The sequence below is a fragment of the Pan paniscus genome, chromosome 18 (assembly GCF_029289425.2).
Source record: "Pan paniscus chromosome 18, NHGRI_mPanPan1-v2.0_pri, whole genome shotgun sequence".
NCBI classification, from domain to species: Eukaryota; Metazoa; Chordata; class Mammalia; order Primates; family Hominidae; genus Pan; species Pan paniscus.
Genome location: NC_073267.2, coordinates 83,016,593 through 83,042,626, shown reverse-complemented (window position 1 = coordinate 83,042,626; position 26,034 = coordinate 83,016,593). Strand labels below are relative to the sequence as shown.

The 26,034-nt window shown below is 37.9% G+C and overlaps 1 protein-coding gene across 1 annotated transcript in view; it reads right to left on the bottom strand.

Annotated features, from left to right (window-relative positions):
• Positions 1-26,034, bottom strand: part of HYDIN (HYDIN axonemal central pair apparatus protein) — a 429,930-nt gene that overhangs the window by 321,583 nt on the left and 82,313 nt on the right. Inside the window, exons 8-9 of the mRNA XM_063597736.1 lie at positions 14,464-14,665; positions 8,096-8,279 (exon numbers count right to left, since the gene is read on the bottom strand). Of these exons, the coding sequence (XP_063453806.1) occupies positions 8,096-8,279; positions 14,464-14,665 (386 nt within the window). The remainder of the gene's footprint in view (positions 1-8,095; positions 8,280-14,463; positions 14,666-26,034) is intronic.

The following is a 26,034-nucleotide window of genomic DNA, read 5'->3' as shown; positions in this document are numbered from 1 at the left end:
AATAGGTGATGAATTCTACCATGTTTCACCCAAGTGGAAATGTTCTTCACCACAAAAACAAATATTTTCAGCTATCTTATAGTTTTCCTTAAAATATTAGAAAAATATCAACATAAAGAATTTCTCTTGGGAAATGAAAACATGCTCTAAAAGCCACATTTCTATCAAAGAATAAGCAAAAAAACCCATAGATTATAGAAGCTATAATCCATTTCATTACCCACAACTGCTCGTCTAGATCCTTCCAGATCAATAAGAGAAATCATGGCTCTCTATAACGTCACCCAGGGCAAACAGCAGTTGTCTCAAAGAGGAACAGAAAAATAGACAGAAGCTAAAAAACTGAAGCCAAACCATCTTAGTTATCACTGACAGAAAAGTTCAAATTGACACATGACATGCAAAGAGATTTTTCTGCTTCATTATTTTCCTGGGACAAGAAACTATGAATCAAGTTAAGTTATGATTCTCAAAATAATGACCATAAAAGTTTCTAAGAGAGGGCTCTAAGATTTCACCTTCTGTCAGAGGAAGCTTCACAAAAGGAGTATTCTATCTTGATCTCACCTCCAACCCAAATACAGTGAAAAGTGCACAGAGGTTCTATAGAGCGGAGGTAGTTGTGTGTGATGTTCATGCCTTTCTCTGGAGAGAACAGAACTGTGTCTTGTCTAGCAGGGAAGGTTGTTAAGTTATTTAATGAGCCCCGAGGAACCATGCTGTTTCTAAGGCTTCCCCAGGCCTCCTGCCACCTATACTGGTTCTCCAATACAACAGCGAATGTACCAATTGGAAAAAGTGTCGCTGAGCACAAGGATCCGAAAGGATGATCCTGATAAACAAAGGCTGAGGAGTGGGAAAACCACACTGATGGAGAAGCTGTGACTTGTCAAGGCCAGTTTGCTCTCAGCAGATTCCTGTCCTTCTTTCTCCTTTCTGGCTTCCATTTCCAAAGAGTCAGCTTCCACATGTTTGCAATGTGACTCAAGGCTATAATGGTAGGAGAAGTGGAAGGAGTGTGTAGTGAAAAGCTGAGTCTTTCTTCTCTGCTAGCCATCTGGACTTCCACCCAACCTGGTTCTGCTGAGCTCACATGCTATGCCCGCTTGGGAAAAATAAAGTAAACTAAATTTGAGCTGTGCTCTCAAAGTCTGAATTGCTGGAACAGCATGTTTTCTGCAGGCTTAGATGACGACAAAGCATGGTTTACTATTACTTATATGGTAATAAAGAAATTATCAGGTTTCTCTCTCTTTTTAAGGCTTAGTTAAATTAAGCTTAAGCTTCCCTAGGGATACCAAATGAAGTTTTCTTTGATCGAGGAGACACTTGCTAACAGAAGCAGAAATGTTCCCCTGCTCGCTGATGTCCGTCAATCAGCTAGGAGCAGTTTAGGTAAATACCTTTAAATTCTCAGACCTTTCTTTTTGGGAAAATATCAAGGGTTCAGTATTCAGAAAATTGCTGCATCTTCAAAGCATGACCTCAGCCAGCAGCATCAGGGTTCAGATACAAGGCCAGCACATTTGTGCTGCCATTCCTCAAATGACTCCTCGATGCCCATGGAAAGCAAAAGCTTGATTCTCTCTTTCTGCCCTATGATACTCTCAGCTTTTCAATTCTCAGGACTGTTTTTTATCTTTGAATCTCTCCCTCTCAGGTTACCCAAGAGACCCAAGCAGAGAAAATAACAGAATGAGACTGTCAACATTCTGTAAAGCCAGAGTCCATCCAATACAAATAGGATATTATATTTCTGAAAGTAGCCAATTACACTTGATTTTCTGGAAGGCACAAAACATGCATAACAGAACTTCAACTTGGCAGTTCTTTTCCAAAGGGGAAAAAAACCCATATGGAAATAGGTGGCTTGAGAATGATCAGTATTCTACAGAACCCAGTACCTTCCCTAGGTAAGGAACAAATGGAAAAATTTAGTCTAATGAAAAACTTGACAGAAACAATGATAACACATCCCATGCTTTAATGACTAGAAAAACAATTCTTCGGATGCTTCAACAATATAAATAAACTATCAAGTAAAGATTTTTAAAAATTCCTCCCAGCCCTCTGTACTGGACTGTCTTCTGCCTGTGGTCACTCTGTGATATGGTTTGGCTGTGTCCCCACCCAAATCTCAACTTGAATTGTGCTCCCATAATTACCACATGTTGTGGGAGGGACCTGGTGGGAGATAATTGAATCATAGGGGTGGTTTCCCCCATACTGTTCTCATGGTAGTGAGTAAGTCTCATGAGATCTGATGGTTTTATAATGGGAAACCCCTTTCACTTGGTTCTCATTCTTTCTTGTCTGCCACCATGTAAGACATGCCTTTCACCATCTGCCATGATTATGAGGCCTCCCCAGCCACATGGAACTGTGAGTCCATTAAACCTCTTTCCTTTCTAAATTACCCAGTCTCAGATGTGTCTTTATCACCAGCGTGAGAACAGATTAATATTCTCTGGGTCATTACTCCCTTTCTCCACCAATGAACACCTCTGGGGTCTCTCAAAAGACAAACTCCCACCTCTGAGCCCTGGAGCAGCTACCAGCCTCCGTCTGTTCGATCACAAGGAAGAGAGGGAACCAAGCAGCCCTGGTACTGTGCAGTGACATCAATGCCCAGGATGCCCAACACTAACTCCTCAAGGCTTGAGCAATGGACCCTACAGCCTTGTTAAATGATGAGCATGATGAGAAGGTGACGGAAGGGACACAACCTGCGGCCACATGGTTGGCAGGTGGTAAGACAGAGGAAGGACTTGCAGTTCGAAAGTTTTGAGTCTGTCATTCTTATAGTATTGAGTCAAACTGCTTTTCACATGATACTATTCACAAGATTTTATTTAAATTCAAACCAATCATCGCCTCTTGGCAACTTAGGGACAGGGTCTAATCTCTTGATCTTGAATCTCCTTGCTTTAAATTGAAAGAGCCTCTGAAACAGGAACAATGCTTCCATAAAATACTTGATATGCAGGGAACACAACCAGGACTAAACTAACCTTTTGTTTTCCCTGATGCATTTGAAGATGTGAGATAGATAGATATAGGTCTGAGAAAATAAGCCTGTTTCTTATTTCTTTCCAGACCTTGAGGTAATAGTTTTAGTTTTTCTTTTTAAGTTTATCTCATTTGAACACAGTGTCTTTCCTCAGTGGTCAGGAGCTGAAGAGTCCATCAGAAAGCAAGGTGGTCTCTAAGCCTCTTCATCACCCTTTTCTTTTCTTTTTACTTTTTGAGCAGAGTATCAATTAGAGATTGATTATTAGATTAGCAGGAAACACTGCTTGGTTCCAATCTCCTCTGCTTCTACTGTGAACTCAACTCATACCAACAAGCTAATTAAAATGAATCACACCCTAAGAAATAACCAATCACCGATGCATAGGTCCACTCTCAGAAATTAAGTAGTAGCCACTTAGCACAACTGACCTGAGAGTAAGCAAGATTCAGAAGAGACCTTCAGAAGCAAATGGTGCTGAACATATAGTAGACAAATATGTAAGCCATGACAGGCTGTCAGCTGGCCAGCACGCCTCCTGATGGCTTCTCTGTGAAGTCACAGCCTCTCCTCTCTCTGCAGAGCCTCTAAATGTGAGGGCCTGGAAGCCCTCTTCAGCCCTCTGCAATTTCCTTTTCGCTCTGCTCTTAAGAGTTTTCACCTGCTTTTCATGGCTTCAGTGAAGATCTCCACAGCACACTCACAAATCTTGCTTCCAGTCCTGAATCCCCTCCCACAAATTTTAGTCCTGCATTTGCCAAATTTTTTGGATATCTATAGTCATCTCAAATTCAACATGTTCAGAGCCAAACTCATCATCATTTATTCATTTAAATTTGTTCATTCATTCATTCGTTTATTAGCACTGGCCACAAATGAGGATAAGGACCTCCCTGACCTCAAGAAGCTCAGAGTCTGATCCTAAATTGGAGAGTCAGAATTTGTAGATCAAAAAGGATCAATGTGACTTAACTGCAATACCCTGTTTGTGTACAAGGCAACTGAAGCCATGGAAGATCAAATGGCTTGTTTAAGCTTATATTGCTATTGGCAAAGCTAGCAGTTAAACTGAGGACTCCTGACTTGCTCCTTTCTATCAAAGACATCATAATTCTCCCAATATCTTCCGCACAGCTTTGGAGAAACACAAATGAAATTCCTCACAATGTCTCACCTCACCATCAACAGCCAGTTGATCAAAAAGCACTTTAGTGTCTTTCTTTTGAACATCTTGGATTTCTGCCATTTCCTTCCTTTCTGACCACCCCTGGGCTGTTCCAGGTCAGCAGCACCCTCATGCATCACCCAACCTTGCCTGCAGAGATGGTCAGTCTCTCTGACCCTTCCTGCACCGGGCATTTCCACTATCTGACCTGCACCACCCATCTCACCCTCTGTCTGTGTCCACGTTCCACAGAACATGGACCCCAGTGGATGCTCTGTGGAGGGGGAGTCTGTGGTCATAGGGAAATGCTGCTTGCACTCCAATGCTTGGAGAGTCACCTTCTCTTGAACCAGTATTTCTTAAGCTTATTTGACCACAGAACTCCCTCTTTGCAAGGAACGCACATGACCACCCCCTAGATCCAGTGTTTCTGCAAAAGCATGGTGGGAGATGGCAGCCTGCAGTCTAAAGCACAGTGGGTTGGTCAGGTAGCTCCTTCCCTAATGGTCTGTTTTTGTAATGTTCCCAATTGGAAACATTCTCCAACATTGCTTGAAGTCAAGTGTTCATGTAGGGAAAGAAGGTTGGAGATGCGTGTCGAGGCTGAAACTTCTGTCACGTCAGAGGACTATCCAGGGCTCAAGTGAGCAAAGGGATCTCCACATACAATGGGTTAGATCAAGATGAGGACCAAAAATGTAAATAGGTCAAGACCAGAGACATGGAAAGGTCAGGAAGGAATCATTGGTGCACGCAGCCAGGTGGCTGAGCTGGGCTGAGGCAGGGAAGAGCTGTCAGTCGTGGTAATCTTAGATGTACTGGTAAGGTCCACATGGTCCAAGTCTCTTCCCAGCTGCAGTGGAGATCGAGGCTGATGACTGCTCCTCCTGAGGATGGGTGGCCCTGGGACCACAACATGGCCAGTCAGGAGGGGGCTGGGGGTAGGCCACTAGTGAGTCCTGCCCATTTCTATTTCAGAAGCAGGAAAAACGGAATTGCCTAGGATATGTTTCTTTGTTTTTGTAATTTTCCCAATTGGAAACATTCTCTGTCTCCTTTTCCACTTAATTAAATCTTACCCTTCCTCCAATCTTCAGTTCAGATCTCATTTCTTCTAAAAATCCTTTCCCAACTCACTCATCTGAGACTACTGTAGCATTTATTTACCTGAATCAGAAAACCAAAATTTCAACAGTAAAAAGCACCCTTGGCTTGCATTTGTGCCAAGAAGTCTGTGAAATGGTAGAATTTTCCCATTAAATACCTTTAAAAGTAATGTATAAGGTAAGATTATAGTACTTTCACAAATGAGAACTGTATTTATATAAAACTTTCAGGAACTATAGTTTTTAAGTAAGGAGATTTAACATAAATAAAGAATTCATTATAACTGATATTGAGTTCTGCTGTTTTGACCAGAATAACTTTGGGAAAACTAGGAAAGTTTCATGCCTTCATTTTCACTTTGCAAAAATTGTCAACCAGCTAATGAATACCATTATGAGAAGAAAGACTAAATAGCACAGGAGGAAAACAAAATCATGATAGATTCCATAAAGACCATTTATATTGGAAGTGAATATTTCTGCCTATTTCTGGCATCACCTCCCCCCCGACAATACAAATAAAATTAGTCTCATTTGCTTAAAAATTATCATTTTGGTACCATTTCTGTGTATTACTAAAACGTTTCTCTTCCTAAGGATAAAAAAAGGCTTCGTGACAAGAATGCTTAATTCAGTTCCCACTTGGAATTCAAAAACTATCATATTAGATGCCATATTTTAACATACATACATCTCCTTCATTGAACTGTGGGTTATGGAAGGAAACATAAGGAGAAGCTCATTGGAGGTAATTCCAGTGTTCCTACTTCTGAAATAGAAATGGGCAGGACTTACCTATGGCTTATCCCTGGCCTCCTCCTGACCACCATGTTGTGGTCCCAGGGCTGCCCAGGGGGAGCAGTCATCAGCCTGGATGTCCAGTGCAGCTGGGAACAGTCTTGGACCGCATGAACCTTACCAGTATGTTTAAGATTAGCACAACTGACGGCTCTTCCCTGCCTCAGCCCAGCTCAGCCACCTGCTTGCATGCACCAATCAATAATCTCTTCTTGACCTTTTCCATATCTCTGGGCTTGACCTATTTTCACTTTTGGTCCTCATCTTGATCTAACCCATTATATTTGGAGATCCCTTTGCTCACTTGAGCCCTAGATAGTCCTCTGACATAACAAAAGTCTCAGCCTTGGCACACATCTTCCAACCTTCTTTCCCTACGTGAACCCTTGACTTCAAGAAACTAGTCTACTCATAGAGCCTTGGGTGAACCATGCCATGCACATCGACAATTTCATTCTCCGAAAGGCCTGTCCTGTGAGACTCAGGCCCAGATTCTTCTCTCAAGAAGCCTTCTCCAACTTCTTTGCCTATGAAAATCACCTCAGCCTCTGAACTAGAATACCTTACTGTCTTCTCCAGTGACTCACATAGCCGGCCCCAGAAAAGTGTCCCAGAGGATGTCTCCAAGGGAAAAGCTCCCTCTTGGAGATTAACAACACACATTAGCATATTAAAGACTTTCCAAAGTCTTATAACCAAGAAACCTTTCAAACAATATTGACTCTCACATTTCTCAAACGTACTTAGCCATGGAGCTCCTTTTCCATGTTATATCCTTTAACAACAATTTAGAAGTGCAGATGGAAGGAAAATGAGCCTGCATAAGTCAATGGCATTTCTCACAAGTGACCTTGTATTCTAAAGTGTCCTCGTGTCCATGTCTCTTCTGTATCTGATTTAAATGGCAACAATTCGGCAGCGCTAACAAGCTGCGGGCTTCCTCACCTCCTATTGCTGTTTTTTTTGTTTGTTTTTTGTTTTTTGTTTTTTGAGATGGAGTCTCCTTTGTCGCCCAGGCTGGAGTACAATGGTGCAATCTCGGCTCACTGCAAGCTCCGTCTCCTGGGTTCACGCCATTCTCCTGCCTCAGCCTTCCTATCGCTGTTTTGATCCTCATATCACTCTCTGCCTGGTGGGAGTGAGCTAATACACAGGAAGCCTGTAGTACAGCACCTAGCATACAGTAAATAACAAAGCTGCTATTTCTTTGATTTGGGGGCAGTAGGGAGAAAGAGTGCTTAAGAGTTTAGTCTGTGGAATCAGACAGATCCCATTCTAATTCTGGCACAGCTCTCACTAGAAAGACTACGAGGTCAAGGATCATGTCTGTTTTGTCCATCAATGTCTGGTACACACACAGTGCCTGATACAGGCCATGCAGTCAATGAGTATTCAATGAATGAATGAAAGACAAAGCAGGTCTCAACCCAGGTGATTTTGCCCAACAGAGCATATTTGGCGGTGTACAGAGATAGTTTTGGCTGTCACACTAGCATCTAGTGGGTAAAAGTAAGGATGTTTTGCATGAAACATCCTACAATGTATAGGACAAAGAATGACCCAGCCCCAAATGTCAACAGTGCCAGGGTTGAGAAGTCCTGCTGTACAGTCAGGCCAAACAGGGATGGATTTCTAACCACTGACCCCAGCTGTTAGGCCTTGAGCAAGTCACAAAATTTCTGTCTTAATTTCCTCATCTGTTGAATGGGATTCTAATGGGATCTTGTATTGTACACTTGTAAGCTAATACATATTCAAATGAGAAGAACTGCATAATCCCTAGGAAGTGGTTAACACAGTGACTGGTGCATGGAAATTGTGACCTATATATGTGTCCCATGACATTCTTACCATTACCTTCTATATAATGTCTCACAGTGATGGTGAGTTTCTTCAGGTGGACTCTTCACTCTCTTGCAACTCACTGTCTCAATCCCCAAGTGAGCGCTCTTATCAAAGCAAGCCTGTGCTCCCACTTACATTTCCTGTATGGTCAGCTTTTATTTATATGCTCACCAGGGGCTCCACAGTGAAAACGTTATTGAAGAACAGCTTGCTGTCTCCCTGCACCAGCCTCCTCTGATTCGCAAAGGTTCGGGACAGAACAGAAAGATGTTCTCGGAGTAAAGGATCAGTAATGCACTCTTCAAAAAACTCATCAGTCTCATCCTTCTCCTCTTTGATCAGATCATCACAGACCCTAAAGAAAACAGGCAATGTGAGATTCATGTGGGTACTCCCATGAAGAACTTTGTAAAGGGCTTCCCTCTAGTACCTCCTCCTGGAAATGTCCTCAGCCACCACCCTGGGGTGGTCCCTCCTTGCCCTGAGTCTGTAACCTGCTGCCCTTGCACTCAGTCCTCAAACCTCTCAGAGCCTCTGTTTGCTCATCTTCAACCACCTTCTTTAAGAGATCCTCCCTGGATTCCTTTCCTATTCAATACTCATTGCTTTACTCCTGAGCCCTTATGTATATCTGGACAAATATTTTCTTTCAGGTAATCGTGTTTTCCAGGCTGCTTTTTAAATATTTAACATCTATTCTGCCCCTCACATGGCAAGGACAATTTTGTTCCTTTTAAATTTGCTTAGCTTTAATTCTTTCTTAGCTGTTAGTTACCTGGAGCATAGGACCTGGGGCCGGCAGGGACTAGGTTTGCATACTAATTCTGTGATCTGTTTACTAGCTCTGTGACTTTGGCAGTTCCCTGATTCCTCTAAGCCTCAGTGCCTTCTCCTTCTAGAGACCATAGGAGCTGCTCCATCAGAAAGATGTGTTGAGGGTTAAATGTAATCAAGGCTCTAGTGCAGTTCCTGGGACAAAGCTGGCAACTCCATATATACCGGTTTTCTCCCTCTGTCAACCATAGGCAATCACCAAGCTGTCAGCTTACAAAATGCTCAAGCTATGCCTTAAGGCACCTCCTTTTCTCTCTTTTTCTAGCTTTTAATATCCATCGTGATAAGAGAGAACAGCAGCTTTCCCCAATCCTCCACTCATTGCCCCTACCAGGGCTATGTTCACATTTCTCCTGAACTTTGCAGACTGAATTTTATCTCCTTCCAGGACATACGACCATATTCCCATCATTGTACTGGTATTACCAGGGGTGAGAGACAAATTATTTAGCAACATAAGTGCTGAGTGGGAGCCTAGGATCACTGAATTCCTGTCCCAGTTCCAACTCCTGTCAGTATTGTCAAATAACTCTTTTTAAATAACGTATGTGTTCAGGGTGCTTTGATCACACACTGCAAAAAGAAGTCAAAGAAATGGGCTCGGTGTGTTCTGGTTCCAAGGAAGAAAGCATCTTGTGCTTGATTTTTATTGCCAGGTAGGAGGCAGTGTCCAAGGTGACTGGCAGCATTCCTTCCACACTGCTGGGCACGGCAGGGCAAATTAAAGACAGCTCAGTTTGCAGAAAGAAAGGAATCCATTTCTTTTTTATTTCATATTTTTGTTATCTGATACTGATCTGGAAAACTTACAGATTATATACCCTTAGAAACCAAAAAATTCCACTTGCAGGAATAAATCCTTAAAAACAATCATGGATATAAACAAAGACACAGCTACAAAGATGTCCATTAAAGTGCTGGAATGATACCAGATCAAGTGAGTAAATTTGATGTAAGATAATGAAGCACTGGTTGAACAAAAATGGGAATCATGAACATTACATTTATTGGGTACCTGTCAAACTTTGCACATGCATCATATAATTTAACACTCATAACTACCGGAAGGGTCATTAGCATTATAAGCATCATTCCCACTATATAGATGATGAAACTGAGGCTTAGAAAGGTTAAGTAACTTGCCCCAGATCACATAGCTGAAAGATAGCCTGGACTTCAGGGTCTTTGGAGGTTTGAATCCCCTGGTGCTAACCAATATGCACACTGCCTCCCAGGAATCCAGGGAATATTAGGGAATAATAAGCAGCCAGTAAAGTGGTATTAAATGGAATATTTAACATCATTTTCAAATGTCTGAAATGTTTTAAGGTGAAAAACAAAGTGGCAAAATGTAACATATACAATAATCCCACTTTTGTAATAAAAAAGCAAAAGAAAAATACATACTTATTAGGGAAAAAATACAGACTTAGACATACCAAAATATTGACTGTGGTTTCCCTGGTTGGAAGGATTAGAATGGATTTTTGCCCTCATCTTTGTGCTTAATATTTTCTAAATTTTATTAGTGCACAATGTATTTCTTTTTAAACCAGAAAACAAGTCATTTAAGAAATCAAATGTTAATTAATTCTCAGGCTGAGGCACTAAGATTTTGACCTGGTTGCCTAACATGCCTGCATTGGCATGAGCCTGTGGATGCCACCCCTGGAAGAGTGCACAGGTGGAATGTGGGGGTGACACAATGTGGTCTGGTCTGCAGAAGGTGGAGGCAATGGATTAGATATACACATAGCAACATGAATGGATCTTAAGCACACAACCTCGTGAGAAAAAGGAGAAAATGGAATACAAAATATGACTTCTCTCTGTCTCTCCCCCAAGACAATATACATTTTGAAAGAACAGATTCATATAAAAAGATAGACACATTAACATATTAGAATGGCATCTTTGGGGGAATTAACAGGAGTGGGGTGTGGGGATGTAAGAGAATTTTTGTATAAACCCTAGGGAAGGAAAAGGGCCTCTAAACATAACTGAGATTAAGTTTATTATGACACAGGTGGTAGGCTCAAAGCCCAATTAAAACTGATTTATCTAAGGAAACATGTCATTTCCTCCATCTGCACATTATAGAATAAATCCATGCTGACCACTCTGAGGGGCTCCATTGAGAATTGTAGGAGCTCTTGTACAGAGCAAATCTAGAATTAGAGCTGACTGCTATTGAGAAAATGGCTGTGACCTTGCTGGGGAAATGGGGAGAAAAATCCTTAAAGCCCATGCCAAGTCTCTGAATACAGTGAACGTGATAAGAATGAGTATGAAAGAATCTTGCAGAATGTTTTAAAATCCCTCAGGACAAGGTTGAGGAAGCAAGGAGGGATGAATGCAGCCTCCATTTCTGAAGAGATTAATTTCTCTGCAAGTCTCAGGAAAACATCAAAAGAAAGAAAGAAAGGTGATCTTTTAAAGGTCCCTATACATCTGATTATCAAGTTAAAAAAAAATTTTAAAGTACAGAACTTCTTCCTACGGGGAGGAATGTCATTGCCCAAGTGTGTAGCATGGGAACAACCCTCTGTCCCCAAACCTGGACATGTGTCCTAAGGTTTTTAGCAATACTTTGAGGTAGGTGTGGAGGAAGGCCAAACGGTAAACTGCTGGAAACGAATAGGTATTCCTGGGGCTGAAATTCCTCCACTGCAAGAAGAGATATCCAAGTCTTTGCTCATCAAGATACAAGAGGACAAGAAACCTTCATGGCTACAACGGGACTTGAGTGTATCTGTTGAAGCTATTAGCATTATTGAAGCGACCTTAGAGCAACTTTCAGCCCCTGGAGATGAATGCCACAGGACATGCTTTAAGCCATGTTAAAATGCTAGAAAAACAGTGGACAGGCTCTTCACTCTGACCTGAAAGTTTACCAGAAGATAAATCTTTTAACTATAGAGGTTGCTGAAGGAGGGGGAACAAAGGAAGAAGGTGCACCCCATTATGAGCAAGAGAGTGAGACATCAAGAGAATAACGCCTGATTCAGCTCTGCAGGCCTTGCTGGGGTGCTCAAGAGAGGATTCACCCCATTCGCTAAAGATCTCGCTGCTGCTTTTCAGGGATGGGCGGGTCTCTGCCCATAAGCAAGCTACCAAAGAACATTCTGCTTTCTTGACCCCTGATGTGTGGCCTGGGACACGATCTGAGAATTTGTGACATGGAGGAGGAGGGGCCTAAACTCACAGCAAGAGCACCACTGCCCTGTCCAGAAAGCAGGAGTTAAATGTTTAGTAAAGGGCAAACTTGTCTGTACTTGCCTTCCTTTCCAAGAGGTTGGGCATTTCATGACAGTTACTTCAAGGACAAGAATTCACGGCTTATAATAGGAAAGTTGTTTGCTTTCTTATTATTATGCTTGGGCTGTATCGAGGAACAATGGAGAGAAGAGCAAGAAGTGCCACCCTGGTGCAACAAGAGATCAGCATGACTGGTATCCTTTTTCCCTCTTGGCCAAGCTCCTGGCACTCAGGAGAGAGGTGGGAGGAAGAGAAGGGACAGCACGTCGTAGACTCTTTACCGAGATAAAACAATACAGTTTCAAGAAACAGGAGTTCTGGGCCTGTATGTCACACAGAGTGAAAGTCGTGGTATTCTTATGTATATGAAGCCACTTTTCAAGTCTATTAGTTAAAAGAGGGTCATGATTCTAGATGATAAAATCAGGCTTCCAATCATGGTTATAAAAATGCTATCCTATATTTTTCCCCTTGTTACAAAGAAGTTGCCAGAAGAAATAATAGAAAGAGCAAGGGAGATAGTAAAAGAAAATGATGCAAGAGAAAGGGAAGAATAAAAGACAATATTAAAGAGATAGGGGTGTGAGTGTCAGGGGAGGTGAAGTGGGGAAAAAACTAAAATCAATGCCCATCCACTGTGGCTGAATTATATTCTCTATAGTTTAGCATCTCTGATAACCATTGGTTTAAATTTTTTTAGAGTTTAACTGCTGAAATTAACGTCCTTACATAGTTTTTGGTATTGGCATGGCATCAATCACATATTATCCATATAGCCAAACACACAGACATGGCTGAAATTAAAGCTGGCTTTCCCTCTTACAATGGGTACTCACTCTCCACAAAGGGTTATGCCCATAGGACAAGAATGATACTGAAACACTACTTTGCTATTTTACTTTCTTTACTTGGATCTCCTTTCCAACTTTCCCTTCAAGCATGTTGGGCCATTTTGATCGCTGGTGAGCACATGTGAGTCGGGGAACCAGGGCAAAGGAAGCAGTACTGGATCCTTTTCCTTGTGCCTTTTAAAACCACAGATATTTCTATGCCATAAAGCCAGAGGAAGATTTTAGGCATAAGTGGTTTTTCTTTCCTCATTTTTTAAAAGATGGCACAGTGGCAATTCAGTGATTAAAGCTCATTGTCTGAATGACAAAGCTTCTGGCCCACTGTGTCCTGTCATTGTCGTGGCTTCTGATTCAATTAGGGACTGCACACTGGGGGGGTTCTTCCTGGTTTCCACGGACCTAAGACTTATATTTTTATCACATATGAACTTGGTTTTAAACAAAGCTTTGAAGCTTCCCAGGGCTAATCTTTAATGAAAATGGAAAGGCAAATAAAAAAGGCTGAAATAAATTCCAATGAAAGCAGCAAAAGTGTTAATTCAGGGAGGTTGGAAGGAGATAAAAATGAAAATGGAGCTTAAAAGAGGCAAGCATGGATTCAGTAAAAAGAAATCTTCAAAATTTAACAGTGATGAGATTAGCTACAACAGTTTGGTTTTACATTTTATTAATTTTCTCCACTGCCTGAAGTGCCATTTTTAAAAGCGTAATATTAAAGATACCAATAAGAAATCATTATTAACTTATATAGCTTGCAGGGACTGGAGCAATGCTACTAAAACCAAGAATATAAAAGCCATTATATCTAAGCCCTTCTTTTTCCTCAATCTTCATATTTTCTACAAGTATCTTTTCACTGAAAAAAATTCCACATTGATGCCAATCCAAAATGGATTATTTTTAGGAACTCTTTATAAAAGCTGATCAACCTGGCTGGGCATAGTGGCTCACGCTTGTAATCCCAACATTTTGAGAGGGTGAGGCAGGCAGATCATGAGGTCAAGGAGCTTGAGACCAGCCTGGCCAACATATTGAAACCCCATGTCTCTACTAAAAGTACAAAAAATTAGCCGGTCGTGGTGGTGGGTGCCTGTAATCCTAGCTACTCAGGAGGCTGAGGCAGGAGAATTGCTTGAACCCAGGAGGCAGAGGTTGTAGTGAGCTGAGATCGCGCCACTGCACACCAGCCCTGGTGACAGTACGAGACTCCATCTCAAAACAAAAACAAAAACAAAACAAAAAAAAAACCTGATCAACCTAGTTAGGGTTATGAAAAGTAATACAGACAGGTAGACTTGTTTTGAAAGAATAGTGAAGAATGATAGGTTTTGTCTTCAAAATCTAGGCATTCCATTACTGCTAAACTATAACCAGGTTACATCAACTCAGGATGGACATTCTGTTCCACATAGCTCAGCTCAGATCGTTCAAATGAGCAACTTCAAAAGAGGATCTTACACCAGAACCAAGTTAGAAAAATGTGACATTGGTTGAGTTGGCTAAAAATGTAGTACAAAATTCACTGATTTTTCATAATAACTGAGTTTTACATTCCCCCCTCCAAATTACTGCATATAGGTGATTTTTGTTACAGACCTATATTTTTCTCTGTCCTCTTCTTGCTGGGTAGCAAATACCTTCCACAGGAAATGGGCAATGATATTACTGCGATTGTGAATGGTTATAGTTCGCTGATTGGCCAGAGATATGTAGGTTTTCTCGATGGTCAAGGAATTCTTATCCAGCCTTATATTCATGTCTATGGCAGCTCCATAGAGAGATACAAACACCTTTTCACCTAGGAATTAACAAAGTACAAACACACTTCAAGATTTATTCTAAAATTACACACCTAGGCTATCTTTTTTTCAAGATGAAGTTAGGCAAAATAGCATAAGCATCAGGATTTCATTCTTTCCACTGTACCCCCATCAGTTCAGAGATGAGATATGATCAGAAAACAAATATTATGCTTGGTGCAGTTATAGAAAAATCAAGCTATCTTGCCTGGTCATTGTAAGAAATATATAAAATATGTATTGTTGTTGTGGGCACTCCAAAACTTTTTCTTTTTTGTAAATAGCTTTCAATCCTACAGCCTGACCAGGAGGGCAATCGAGTTATAGAATTTTACTCTATGCCTCATCTTTAGCTCATGCATGAGCTTGATTTGTCATTCTTAAAAATGCTTGTACCAACTATACTTAAGAAGAGCTGCTCAATATGAGAGAATTTAAGTCCATTTGAGAACAGTGATCAGGAGGGAAAATTCAGTAACTTCAAAAATAGAAAACTGACTACTTAAAAGAAACCACATCCCTAAACAGCGATTAAAACAAAACAAAACAAAAGAAACACACACACACATACACACACACACACACCCCTGACATGTCTGGATAGTGGCCACATAAAAAGAAAACAAAAATAGACAAAAATTGTACTAAAAATTTAAAAATTTTAAATATTAGGAATATCTTTATTCAGTATAGCAATTTAAGCCCTTGACTTTATTCAGGATGCACCAATTACCTTGATGCTTAGTATATAAGTGAGTTTTCAAGAAGACACAAACCTATAAACTATATTTGATTTGATCTCTGCAATGTCACAGCAGGTGCATTACTCTGACATCATATAGAAAAAATAAATATCGAAATACCATGAATGTTTTGTTGATTTATGTTGCTAAAGTTTTAAAGCATCATTACTTACATCTTATTTTTTAGCAAACATTTCTGCTCCATTCACTGTTGTATGAACCAGTCATTCAGGAAATCAACAACCCTTTATACATTTTAAATGTTCTTTAGGCTCAATAACTTTGGATGCAGAAAAAACTTTCCCCAAAGAAAGAAAAAGTAAGCATCTAGGCATTTGACTTTAAAATTTTTATTTCAAAAACTTATATAGAGAGTCAAAATTTCAAGTACTATAAAAGCAAATACAATGAAACTAAAAAATATATTTCTCCCCTTCACCTAACTCCAGGTCTGATTTTTAGAGGTAAGAACTGTCAATATTTTCATGCACATCCTTTCCAAAAAAAAGGTATGCACTCTTGTCAACTTTTAAACTTTCTTTGAGTGAAATGTAACAATCTGGTAAGTGAAAACTCATTGTTACTTTAATTGGAATATCCTTAATTATGGATGGTGTTGAACACCTTTTCATAAATTAATTGGCTTAAACCAAAGAGAAAACCCCTCCTCCAAATAAGTTAATACTCAAAGAACTATGCCTTCTGCTGGTTGTGGTGGCTCATGCATGTAATCCCAGCACTTCAGGAGGCCGAGGCAGGCAGATCACCCGAGGTCGGGAGTTCAAGACCAGCCTCATCCACATGGAGAAACTCCATCTCTACTAAAAAATACAAAATTAGCTGGGCATGGTGGCGCATGCCTGTAGTCCCAGCTACTCAGGCGGCTGAGGCAGGAGAATCACTTGAACCCGGGAGGCGGAGGTTGTGGTGAGCCAAGATCGTCCCATTGCACTCTACCCTGGGCAACAAGAGCAAAACTCTGTCTCAAAAAAAGAAAGAAAAAAAAAAAAAAAGAACTATGCCTTCAAGATGAGGGTGAACTGGAAGCAGATTAGCCTTAGTGCAGAGTTGAATATCATGCTGGAATTGCCTATGTCTTGCAAATAACTTCAAACCTTGAATTTGATAATTATTGACTGGTTAGACACTTGGTGAAAGAAACTCAATTTTTTGGGGGGGGAAAGGTACTTGCATCCAAAGTTTCAAAATTTTCAACATTGTTTAAAAAGCACATAACCAAAACATAATGATGCAATGCAAGGAAATAAAACTCCATGTGTTGGAACCAGCAGGTACAAGAAAAATGCAAATAGGCCCACAAAAATATCAGACACTAGGAATCATCAGATAGAAACTATGAACTAATTATACATACTATGTTTAAAGAAACAAATGGATTGCTGAAGCCATATGTAGGAAATAGAAAATCAATAGGATCTTTAAAAATTTTGAAAAAAGCCACACTCCAGGACTTACAGAAATAAAATAGTCTAAATTAGAAAAAACTCAAAATAAATATTTAATAAAATAATTTTATTATTTTTCATGACAAATTAGTGAAATGGGAGGTAGTTCAGAAAACACAAAAGGCAATATGAAGAAATAAGAATATATGAAAAATACAGTGGATAAGATACAAGGAAGATAAAGTTAGAAGGTCTAAAAGTATTGAATTGGAAACTCTCAGAAGGAGAGGAAAGAGATAATGAAGCAAAGACAGTATTTCAAAAGATGATGGCTAAGAATTTTGTTTGGAATTAAAGACATCAGTTCACAGTTCAAAAGGCCAGTGGAAGTCAAATTGGATAAATTTTTTAAAAATCAGACCTAAATATATTGCAGTGAAACTGAAGAAAACCAAAGACAAACAAAAAATCCTGAAAGCAGCCTGAGGAAAAAAACATTATTTTTAAAGTTTCCACACTTGGAATTACACCTAACTTTTGAACTGAAACAATGGAAACTAAAAAATAATGGAATGATATCTTCAATATGACGAAGGTGAAAACAATGCCATTCAAGAGTTCTACACAAATTTTCCAGCTTTTTTTTGTCTGCAAATATCTTTCTTTTGTCTTCACTTTTAAAGAATACTTTAAAAGTGGTATAAATTTGCATTGTTTTCTTTCAGTGCTTCAACAGTGCCATTTGACTGTCTTCCAGCTTCCATAATTTCAGCAGAAAATTTTGCCATCAGTATTCTTAGTGTTCCTGTTAAGGTAATGTATCTTTTTTCTCTGGGTACTTTTATAATGTGCTCTTTGCTTCAGATTTCAGCCATTTAACCATAATATGCCTAAGTTTGGTTTTCTTTGTACTTGTACCACCACAGGCTTGCTCAGTGTTTATAAACCTCTGGATTAAGGTCATGTATCATTTCTGGAAAATTCTCAGCCATTATTGCTTAAAATATTTTCTACTCCATTCTTCCTCCTCCACTTTTGAGACTCCAGTTACATGTATGTTGACCTTCTGACTGTGTACCACTTGGCTGTTCTATTTTTTCCCCATTCTTTCCTATTTCTCTCTGTGCTTCCATTTGGGTATTTTCTATTGACCTGTCTTCAGGTTCACTAATTCTATCTTTTGCAGTATCCATTTTGCTGCTAAAGTCATACCATTAGTTCTTAATTTCCAACACTTTATTTTTCAGTATAACATTGTTATTAAAATCTGATAAAGATATAACAATGATATAGGCCAATCTATAGGCCAATTGCACTTGTGAATAACAATGTAAAATTTCTGAATAAAAATAGCTAATCATTATATATCAGCACATTAAAGGAATGATACTTCATAACCAAGTGGAATTTATTCCAGAAATGCAATAATGTCCCACTACTAGAAATCTGTTTATGTAGCAATAGATCTAAGGGAAAAAAATGGTATGATCCTCACTGATGCTGAAAAAGAATTTGACAAAACTCAAAACGCATTTTAAAAACATCTATAAAATAGAAATTGATAGAATTAAAATATAGTAAAGTCTCGGTAATTAAAATATTAATAGCATGGTAGCAGTGCATGAAGAGACAGATCAGTGGAATAGAATGAAGTCAAAACAGACCCAAATGCACACTGGAATTTAGTATATTATAAAGGCAGTATCTCAAATCATTGGTATAAAGACATATTTGTAAAAAAAAAAAAAAAAAGTATTGTTAGGACAACTTCATAGCCATATGAAAAAACATACCTCATATCTTATATCAGAATAAATGTCAAGTGAGTCAAATATTTAAATGTTCAATATGAAGCCATATATATAAAACAATATAAATGAGAATTTCTTCATAACTTTAGAGAGGGAAAAGTTTTCTAACTATGACTCAAAATCCAGATCCCTCTAAAAAACTAAGAAATTTGATTACCTAAAAATGAAAAAGAAACTCATTCAAAAGAAATAAATACATGACCCATCCAAAAACTTGACTGTAAAAGGGATACAGGACCTCTAAGAAACATGTACAGCTGCAAGATAGCACTAGTAATAAAAGAAATATAAAATATCATTTCATGACCATCAAATTAACAAACAAAAATCAAACAGTTTTATAATATCGTTTTAGCAATATATTGGCAAGAATATGGAAAAAGAATTTTTGTATACTTCTGATGAAAGTATAAATTGCCACAACTTGACAAGCCAATTTAGTGTCCAGTAAAGCTCAGGATAATTTTGCCCTACACCCCAGCAATTGCACTTGTAGGTATTTATCCTAAAGGAAAATCTCACACAGCTGCCCAAGAAGACACTGCACGAAGCTGCTCAATGCAACACTGTTTTTAGAAGCAAAGAAGTAAATATTCAATTTTCACATACTGGAATGTGGCACATTCATTAAAATGAATCAGAGTAATGTGTATCTACGTGTTTAAATATTTAAAACAACATTGAATGAAAAAAGCAAGTTGGAGAATTTTATGTACAGTATGATACCATTTATGCGAACTTTAAAACTGCTCAAGACAATACTATATATTGTTTATGGATAAGTAAATATGTAGGAATAGCATTAAAATGCACCCAGTAAAGCTCCTCTGAGGAGCAAGATATGGGAATTAGATCAGAAAAGGGTAACAAAGTGGCTTCAGGTCTGTAATCAGTTTGATTATCCAAAAAAAATAAAACCTCTAGAAAGAAATGTGTACGGCAAAAGGTTGAGATGTGTTACATGTAACAGGTGTTGATTATATTATTCTCTGTGTTTTTGTGGTTATCTGAAATATGTCGTTGTTTAAAAAAATAATCAAAGGGAATAAAAGATCCAAGGGCTTATTTCATGCAACCTAGGGGTCAGAGAGACTAATGTCATTAATTTGAGCTGCTCACTGCAAAAGTCTTCCTTCCCAGAAATATAGCAAAAGCTATTTTTTTTCAAGAACCATCCAATATTGATTTTTTTCACCACTATCTTCCAAAACTCATCAGCTCCACAAAGTGAAGGAAGCAATAACTCTTCTCTTATCCCCAAAGCTGTTGAAGTATTTGGTTTTTATAATACCTACTTTTATAGAGACAACCTGAAAAAGGTTCCCCAACCCTTAGCTACTTTGAAGTGGTTGGAAGTGGTGTCATGTCTCCAGGAATGGATGGGGAAGCTGTTCCTCAACATTAGCATTCTTTGTGTCCTTGGAGGACCTGTTCCCGCACTGGTGCCTTTTTGGTTTCCGGAGTTGCATGCTGCAATCATTGTAGATAGGCTTAGGAACAATCTTTTACTACATCCCAATACAGACATATTTTGTGGAAGGTCTCACTATCTCTTGCCAGGTTTGCTACCATCAATCAAGTAAAAACAAATAAGAACAAAACTAATTTTACAAAAATGAATGTGAAGGTAACTATATATATAATACACTTCATACTATGGTTTCAGTACTCTCAGACAACAGAGGACACTAAGTTAAATTTGTGGGTGGAGCCATAGATTTTCCAGGGAACTAACAAGTTGATGGAAAGTTTTTCATCACTTGGTGACAACAGGGTCAAATTCACTACGGTAGTGCATTGCTGAACCGAACTTCTTTGGAAGTGCTCTTTGTTCAGGAAACTTAAGCAACTTGATGGCTCACCTGGCATGTCAGTGGCAATGCCAAAACCGGTATTCTCAGTCTGCACAGAAGGCAGTGTGAAATGCAGAAAGTGTACTGGCCTCAGGGGGTCCCAAAGACCTGGGTTCAAATTCCAGCTTTACTGAGCTGTAAAGTCATTTAACGTCTCTGGGCTTCAGTTTACTTATCACTAAAATGAAGGGAGTTAAAGAAACGTCCCTTTAAATACTAACACCTGCTAATTTGCAAGTCTTCACTTGCTATGAACTTATGGAAACCTTATCTCACTTCCCTAAACATTTAAAGCCCTGACAATCACAGTGTCTTAACTTCTGCTACTTCCTATTCTAAGCTATGGAATAAGAAACAAAGAAAAGAAAACAAGGTCAAGTAATGTTTCCATTGCTTCTAAAGCCATGTTAAAACATTTGCTTCTTTTACAATACCTCTGTTTGGCTAGATTTTCTAGTTATAACAGCACACATTTATAATTAATAATAATCCCACCATTGAAACAAAGTGATGCGGTTAAGTCTGCATAGATATTAATAGATTCAGATAGATATTATTTAGCATTTTCAACTGCAAAGCAGCAACACTGCAGTCAATTACTGACTATATTATATTTTGGTATGCCTCTATTGGCCTTTATGAGGAAAAAAAGAAAAATTCTTTATGGTTTTAGAAAGCTTACTAGAGTAAAATATGTAAATTACTATAAAGCTGCCATGTGAAGCACTAATATTATGACTGTGTGTATATTTAATAATAACACACCATCACACCTTTGGGGAAAAAGGTTACTTGCCAACTGCTGACTCCTAAAGTATCTCCTCTTCAGTAAGAGACATAATACTTTAAAAAACGCTGAATACGTGCATCAACTCTATTTCCTGAGTATGCCAATGGTTAATGTCACTTCTAAGGTGAGAAGAGTAACCTCATCAGGCATTGAAGAAGAAACCCCCTACACTACTATTTCTGGTACTCATTCTAGTAAGCAAAGTTTCAATACAAATATCTTTTTTCTTTTTCTTTTTTTTATTATGTTCAAATGTCTTTTTTGAAATGCTGTTCTGAATAGTAATATCTCCTTGAATCCTGTGATTATATTAATTTCTCAAGACTCAGTTGAAAAGTGCAAAACTTCAGCAATTAACCATTTGTTTGTCTCTTCAGAGGCAAATGATACTTCCAGTTATTTGTTTGGTTTTGGATTTGGTTTTGGTTTGGTTTTGTTGTTATCAATGTAGCCTTGAGTAATTGTATTTTTAATCTCTTCTGGAGGGATGAGTTTATAAAAGGTATCACCTTGCATCAGTTCTTTCTCAATTTTAGACTATAATAAAAAAGATAATTAAATCATTTCTCAGGTAAAATCAACTGCTTAAACAAACTTGATTTTACTATACGCAGGCACCCACAGGGAGAAAGAAGAAAAGAGAAAGGAGGGGAGAATTCTGGTTCAGAAAAACATTAATGGGTAAAATATTAGATATTGCTGAAACTTTTTTATGCTCAACCTCCTTAATTGCTAGAGCACTGGTTCAAACTCTGGTTGTCAGAAAAAGCAAAGAAATCTCCTAACTTCATTTAATCAAGAATATATTCAGCGGAGGGCCAGAAACGGAAGGAACAAATGCCACTGTTAGGAACGTGATTGAGTACTTCCTGCTGAGGAGTGTCAATGCTGCTCCTTCTGGAACATTGTTTTAGGAATTATAAAGAAAAGACTCATCAACAGCCCATGTTAAATTTCCTTCCCCAAATAAATTCATATTTCAAACAGCTGCAGAAAGTTCAATCGGATGCTTATTTAATGAAATGAAAAGCCAATGATCATGGCTGCTTGGAAAAGCTTCATGATTAATTGTGTTTAGGCAGTTATTAGCATTTTTCACTAATGAAAGGTTATGGATTCTGGTCATTAACAACCCACAATAAAGATTGAAAGCATATTCTTAGCAGCAGTTCATTTCATGTAAGGAAAAATGCTATAAGACAGTTTACCTCTGCAATCTTCAGAATATGACTTTATTCATTCACCAAAGGTGACATCAGAACCTCAGGGGGTAGAAACCAACTTTTCTATGAATGATTAATTTTTTTTTTTTTTTTGAGATGGAGTCTAGCTCTGTCGCCAGGCTGGAGTGTAGTGGCACAATCTTGCCTCACTGTAACCTCCGACTCCCTGGTTCAAGAAATTCTCTTGCCTCAGCCTCCCAAGTAGCTGGAATTACAGGCACACGCCATCACACCCAGCTAATTTTTGTATTTTTAGTAGAGATGGGGTTTCACCATGTTGGCCAGGATGGTCTCGATCTTCTGACCTTGTGATCTGCCTGCCTTGGCCTCCCGATTACAGGCGTGAGTCACCACCCCTGGCTGAATGATTAAATTTTAATACACAAATATTTATTGTGGTTCAACCTATCTTTCCTTTAGCACAGCAGTATATATGTAAGTATGGGTGTCATTCCAAATGCTTACATAAAAGTAAAATTGAGATCCAGGGAGGCTGGCAAAATGCAGCCGCATTTCAAAGGCAGCACACCAAGAGAGCACAAATGCACACAGAGTTATATGGGAGATGAGACGATCTGCTATAGTGAAAGAACACTGCCCAGGAGGTAAGAGGCTGAGTCTGGCTTCTAACTGGGCTTCTATTTGGGCTTCTGATTAGTTCTGTGACCTTGGGTGAGCCACTTAATTTCTTAGGGCTTTAGTTTCTCTATCTGTAAAATCTAAGGGTTAGATGAGGTTATCACTGAAGTCGTCACTCAAGTTTTGATTCTATTGAGCTATAAGCACTCTAAATCAGCTGAACTCAAAACTCAACAAATAGCGTTTTTTGAAATTATACCCCAAAATATGTAGAGTTGTTTATTTATAAATTATACCCATATGCTAGATTGCTCATGTGTCAAATGTATTAAAAATACCCCCAAATGTTTAAAAGAATGAGATAAAGATGAAATAAACAATTATTTTAAAGATAATGTATTTACTATTTTTACCAACAATTATTTTATTAAGAGAAAAAGGGTTGACTATGCTTCATTCTTTTTCAAACTCCTGATTTAAAATCTTGTGATACAGTGACCCAAATCTAATTCTAAGGCCACATTTATTCTGACACTTCGTTTCAGCAACTAACATAAGCAAAATCAACAAGGATATAAGACATAAGATGTATGCAAAATCAACAAAAATATGGAGATCCAGACAGAAAAAAAAATGTATCACTGACCATATTTATTAGCAGGCATATGTTTCTTCAGTTTCATCCACTATCAGTACCAGTAACACAATGGTTTTTGCTGAAATTCAGCTAATAATTTTACCATAATGGGAACAATTACTTAATAGTCAAACAGGAGGTTCAAATATATCTATAATTGCATTTAACATAAAATGACTGAATAGTACAATTAAAAGACAAAGATTTTCGGACCGGATTTAATAATCAGCCTCATTGGTGATGCTTCCAAATGTCATACTTTAAATGTGAGGAAGGTTGAAAGTGAAAGGATAAACAGATTGTACTATGTCCACACTAATCAAAAGAAAGCTTCTATGTTGTATAAATATCAGATCGAGTAGACTTTAGTGTCATAAATCTTACTAAAGATTGAGACATTTTATAATAAAATGGTTAATTCAACAGGAAGTTATAATAATCCTACATGTGTATACGTCAAGTATCACGGCCTCGAAATATATAAAATGAAAATTATTAGCACCAAAAAAGAGGAACACCTAAGTTGTAGTTGTGGATTTTAATGACATCTTCTAATAACTGATACAACAAGGAGACAAAACGTTAGTAAAGATATAGATTGAATGGCATCATTATTAACAAATTTGACCTAATTGACATTTATGGAAGGTGTACCCTTTTGAAGCGTACAGGGAACATTTACCAAAATGGAACATATTTTGGGTCATAATGTAAGTCTCAACTAATTTCAAGGCCTGAAATCATATAGAACTTGCTTTCTGTCACTGGTAGGATTAAACAAGAAATCAATAACAAAAAGAGACCTAGAAAATTCCCTAATGTTTGAATATTAATCAACACATTGCTAAATAGCCCATGTGTCAAAAAAGAAATAAAAATGTAAATTCTAAAATATTTTCAATCAAGTGTTAAAAACAAAATATGTAAAAACATATGGGCTGAAGATTGAGTCAATTTTAGAGGAAAATGTATTGTCTTAAATGCATGTATTATAAAAGAAGAAAGGCTGAACATCAATATTCTGAGCATCCCTGTTAAGATCTAGAAAAATCATAACAAATCAAACCTAAAGAAAGTAGAAGGCCTGAAAAAATGAAGAGGTGAAATCAATGAAATTGAGAAGTGAACAATAAAAATAATCAACTAAGAGTTGGTTCTTTGAATAAACTAAAAAAAACTGATAAACCCCTAACAATATAGATCAAGAAAAAAAAAAAAAGAGGAGGATACAAATTACCAATAAGAAAAGAGGAGATATCACCAAGGATCCTATAGCAAACAATGATTAAGAAGGGTTCTGAACAACTTTATGCCAAAATTTTAAGATTTTAGATTAAATGGAAAAGTTTATTGAAAAAGTTTAACAGAATCAATCATTAAAAAGCTGCCCCCCTTTTAAAAAGTGAGGTTAAACAAATGGCTTAAAGAATAAAATTTTCAATTATTTAAGGAAGAAATAACATGACTCTCTAAAACAATTTCTCTAGAGAATTAAAAAGAGAGAACAATTCCCAACTTGTTTTATGAGACCAATTTGTTTTGTTCTGACAAGGGCATTACATGAACAGAAAATTACAGGCCAATCTTTCTCATTAATTTGGATGCCAAATTCTTGAACAAAATATTAGCAAATATAATCCAATGATGTATTAAAATGATAATATACAAACTTGAGTTTATCCCAGAACACAGCAGGAATCTAGCATTTCAAAATCAACCATCGCATTAGAAGAATAAAGGTGAAATAATGTATAATCATGTCAACAAATGCAGAGTATTTGAAAAAATTAAACATCTATTCAAGATTAAAAGTCTTAGAAACCTAGAGATAGAAGGAAATTTTTTTAACCTGATAGAGTCTCCACTAAAAACCTATAGCAAACATCATACTAAATGATGAAATACTGAGCACTTCTCTTCTGAGACTGAGAACAAGAGAAAGATATTTGCTGTCATTACTTCCAATGCACAGCATACTAATGTCTAGCCTGTGGAAGAAAGAATAAGAAATGAAGAGCATAAGGATTGAACAAAATAAAAACTATTATTATCTGCAGATGACCTGTTTGTGTATATACAAAATCCAAAATCATCTACAGATAAGTCAGAAGTAAATTTAGCAAAGTCTGCAGATAAAAGCTCAATATACAAAACTTAACTGTAGTTTAATAAAGCCACATAAATTTAGAAAATAAGCTTGGGAAAAAATACCACACTAGCTATAAAATTAAAATAGATAAACTGTACTTCATCAAAATTAAATTGCTCTGCTAATAAAAAGACATTAAGAAAATTAATTTTTCACTGTGAGAAAATATTCACAATA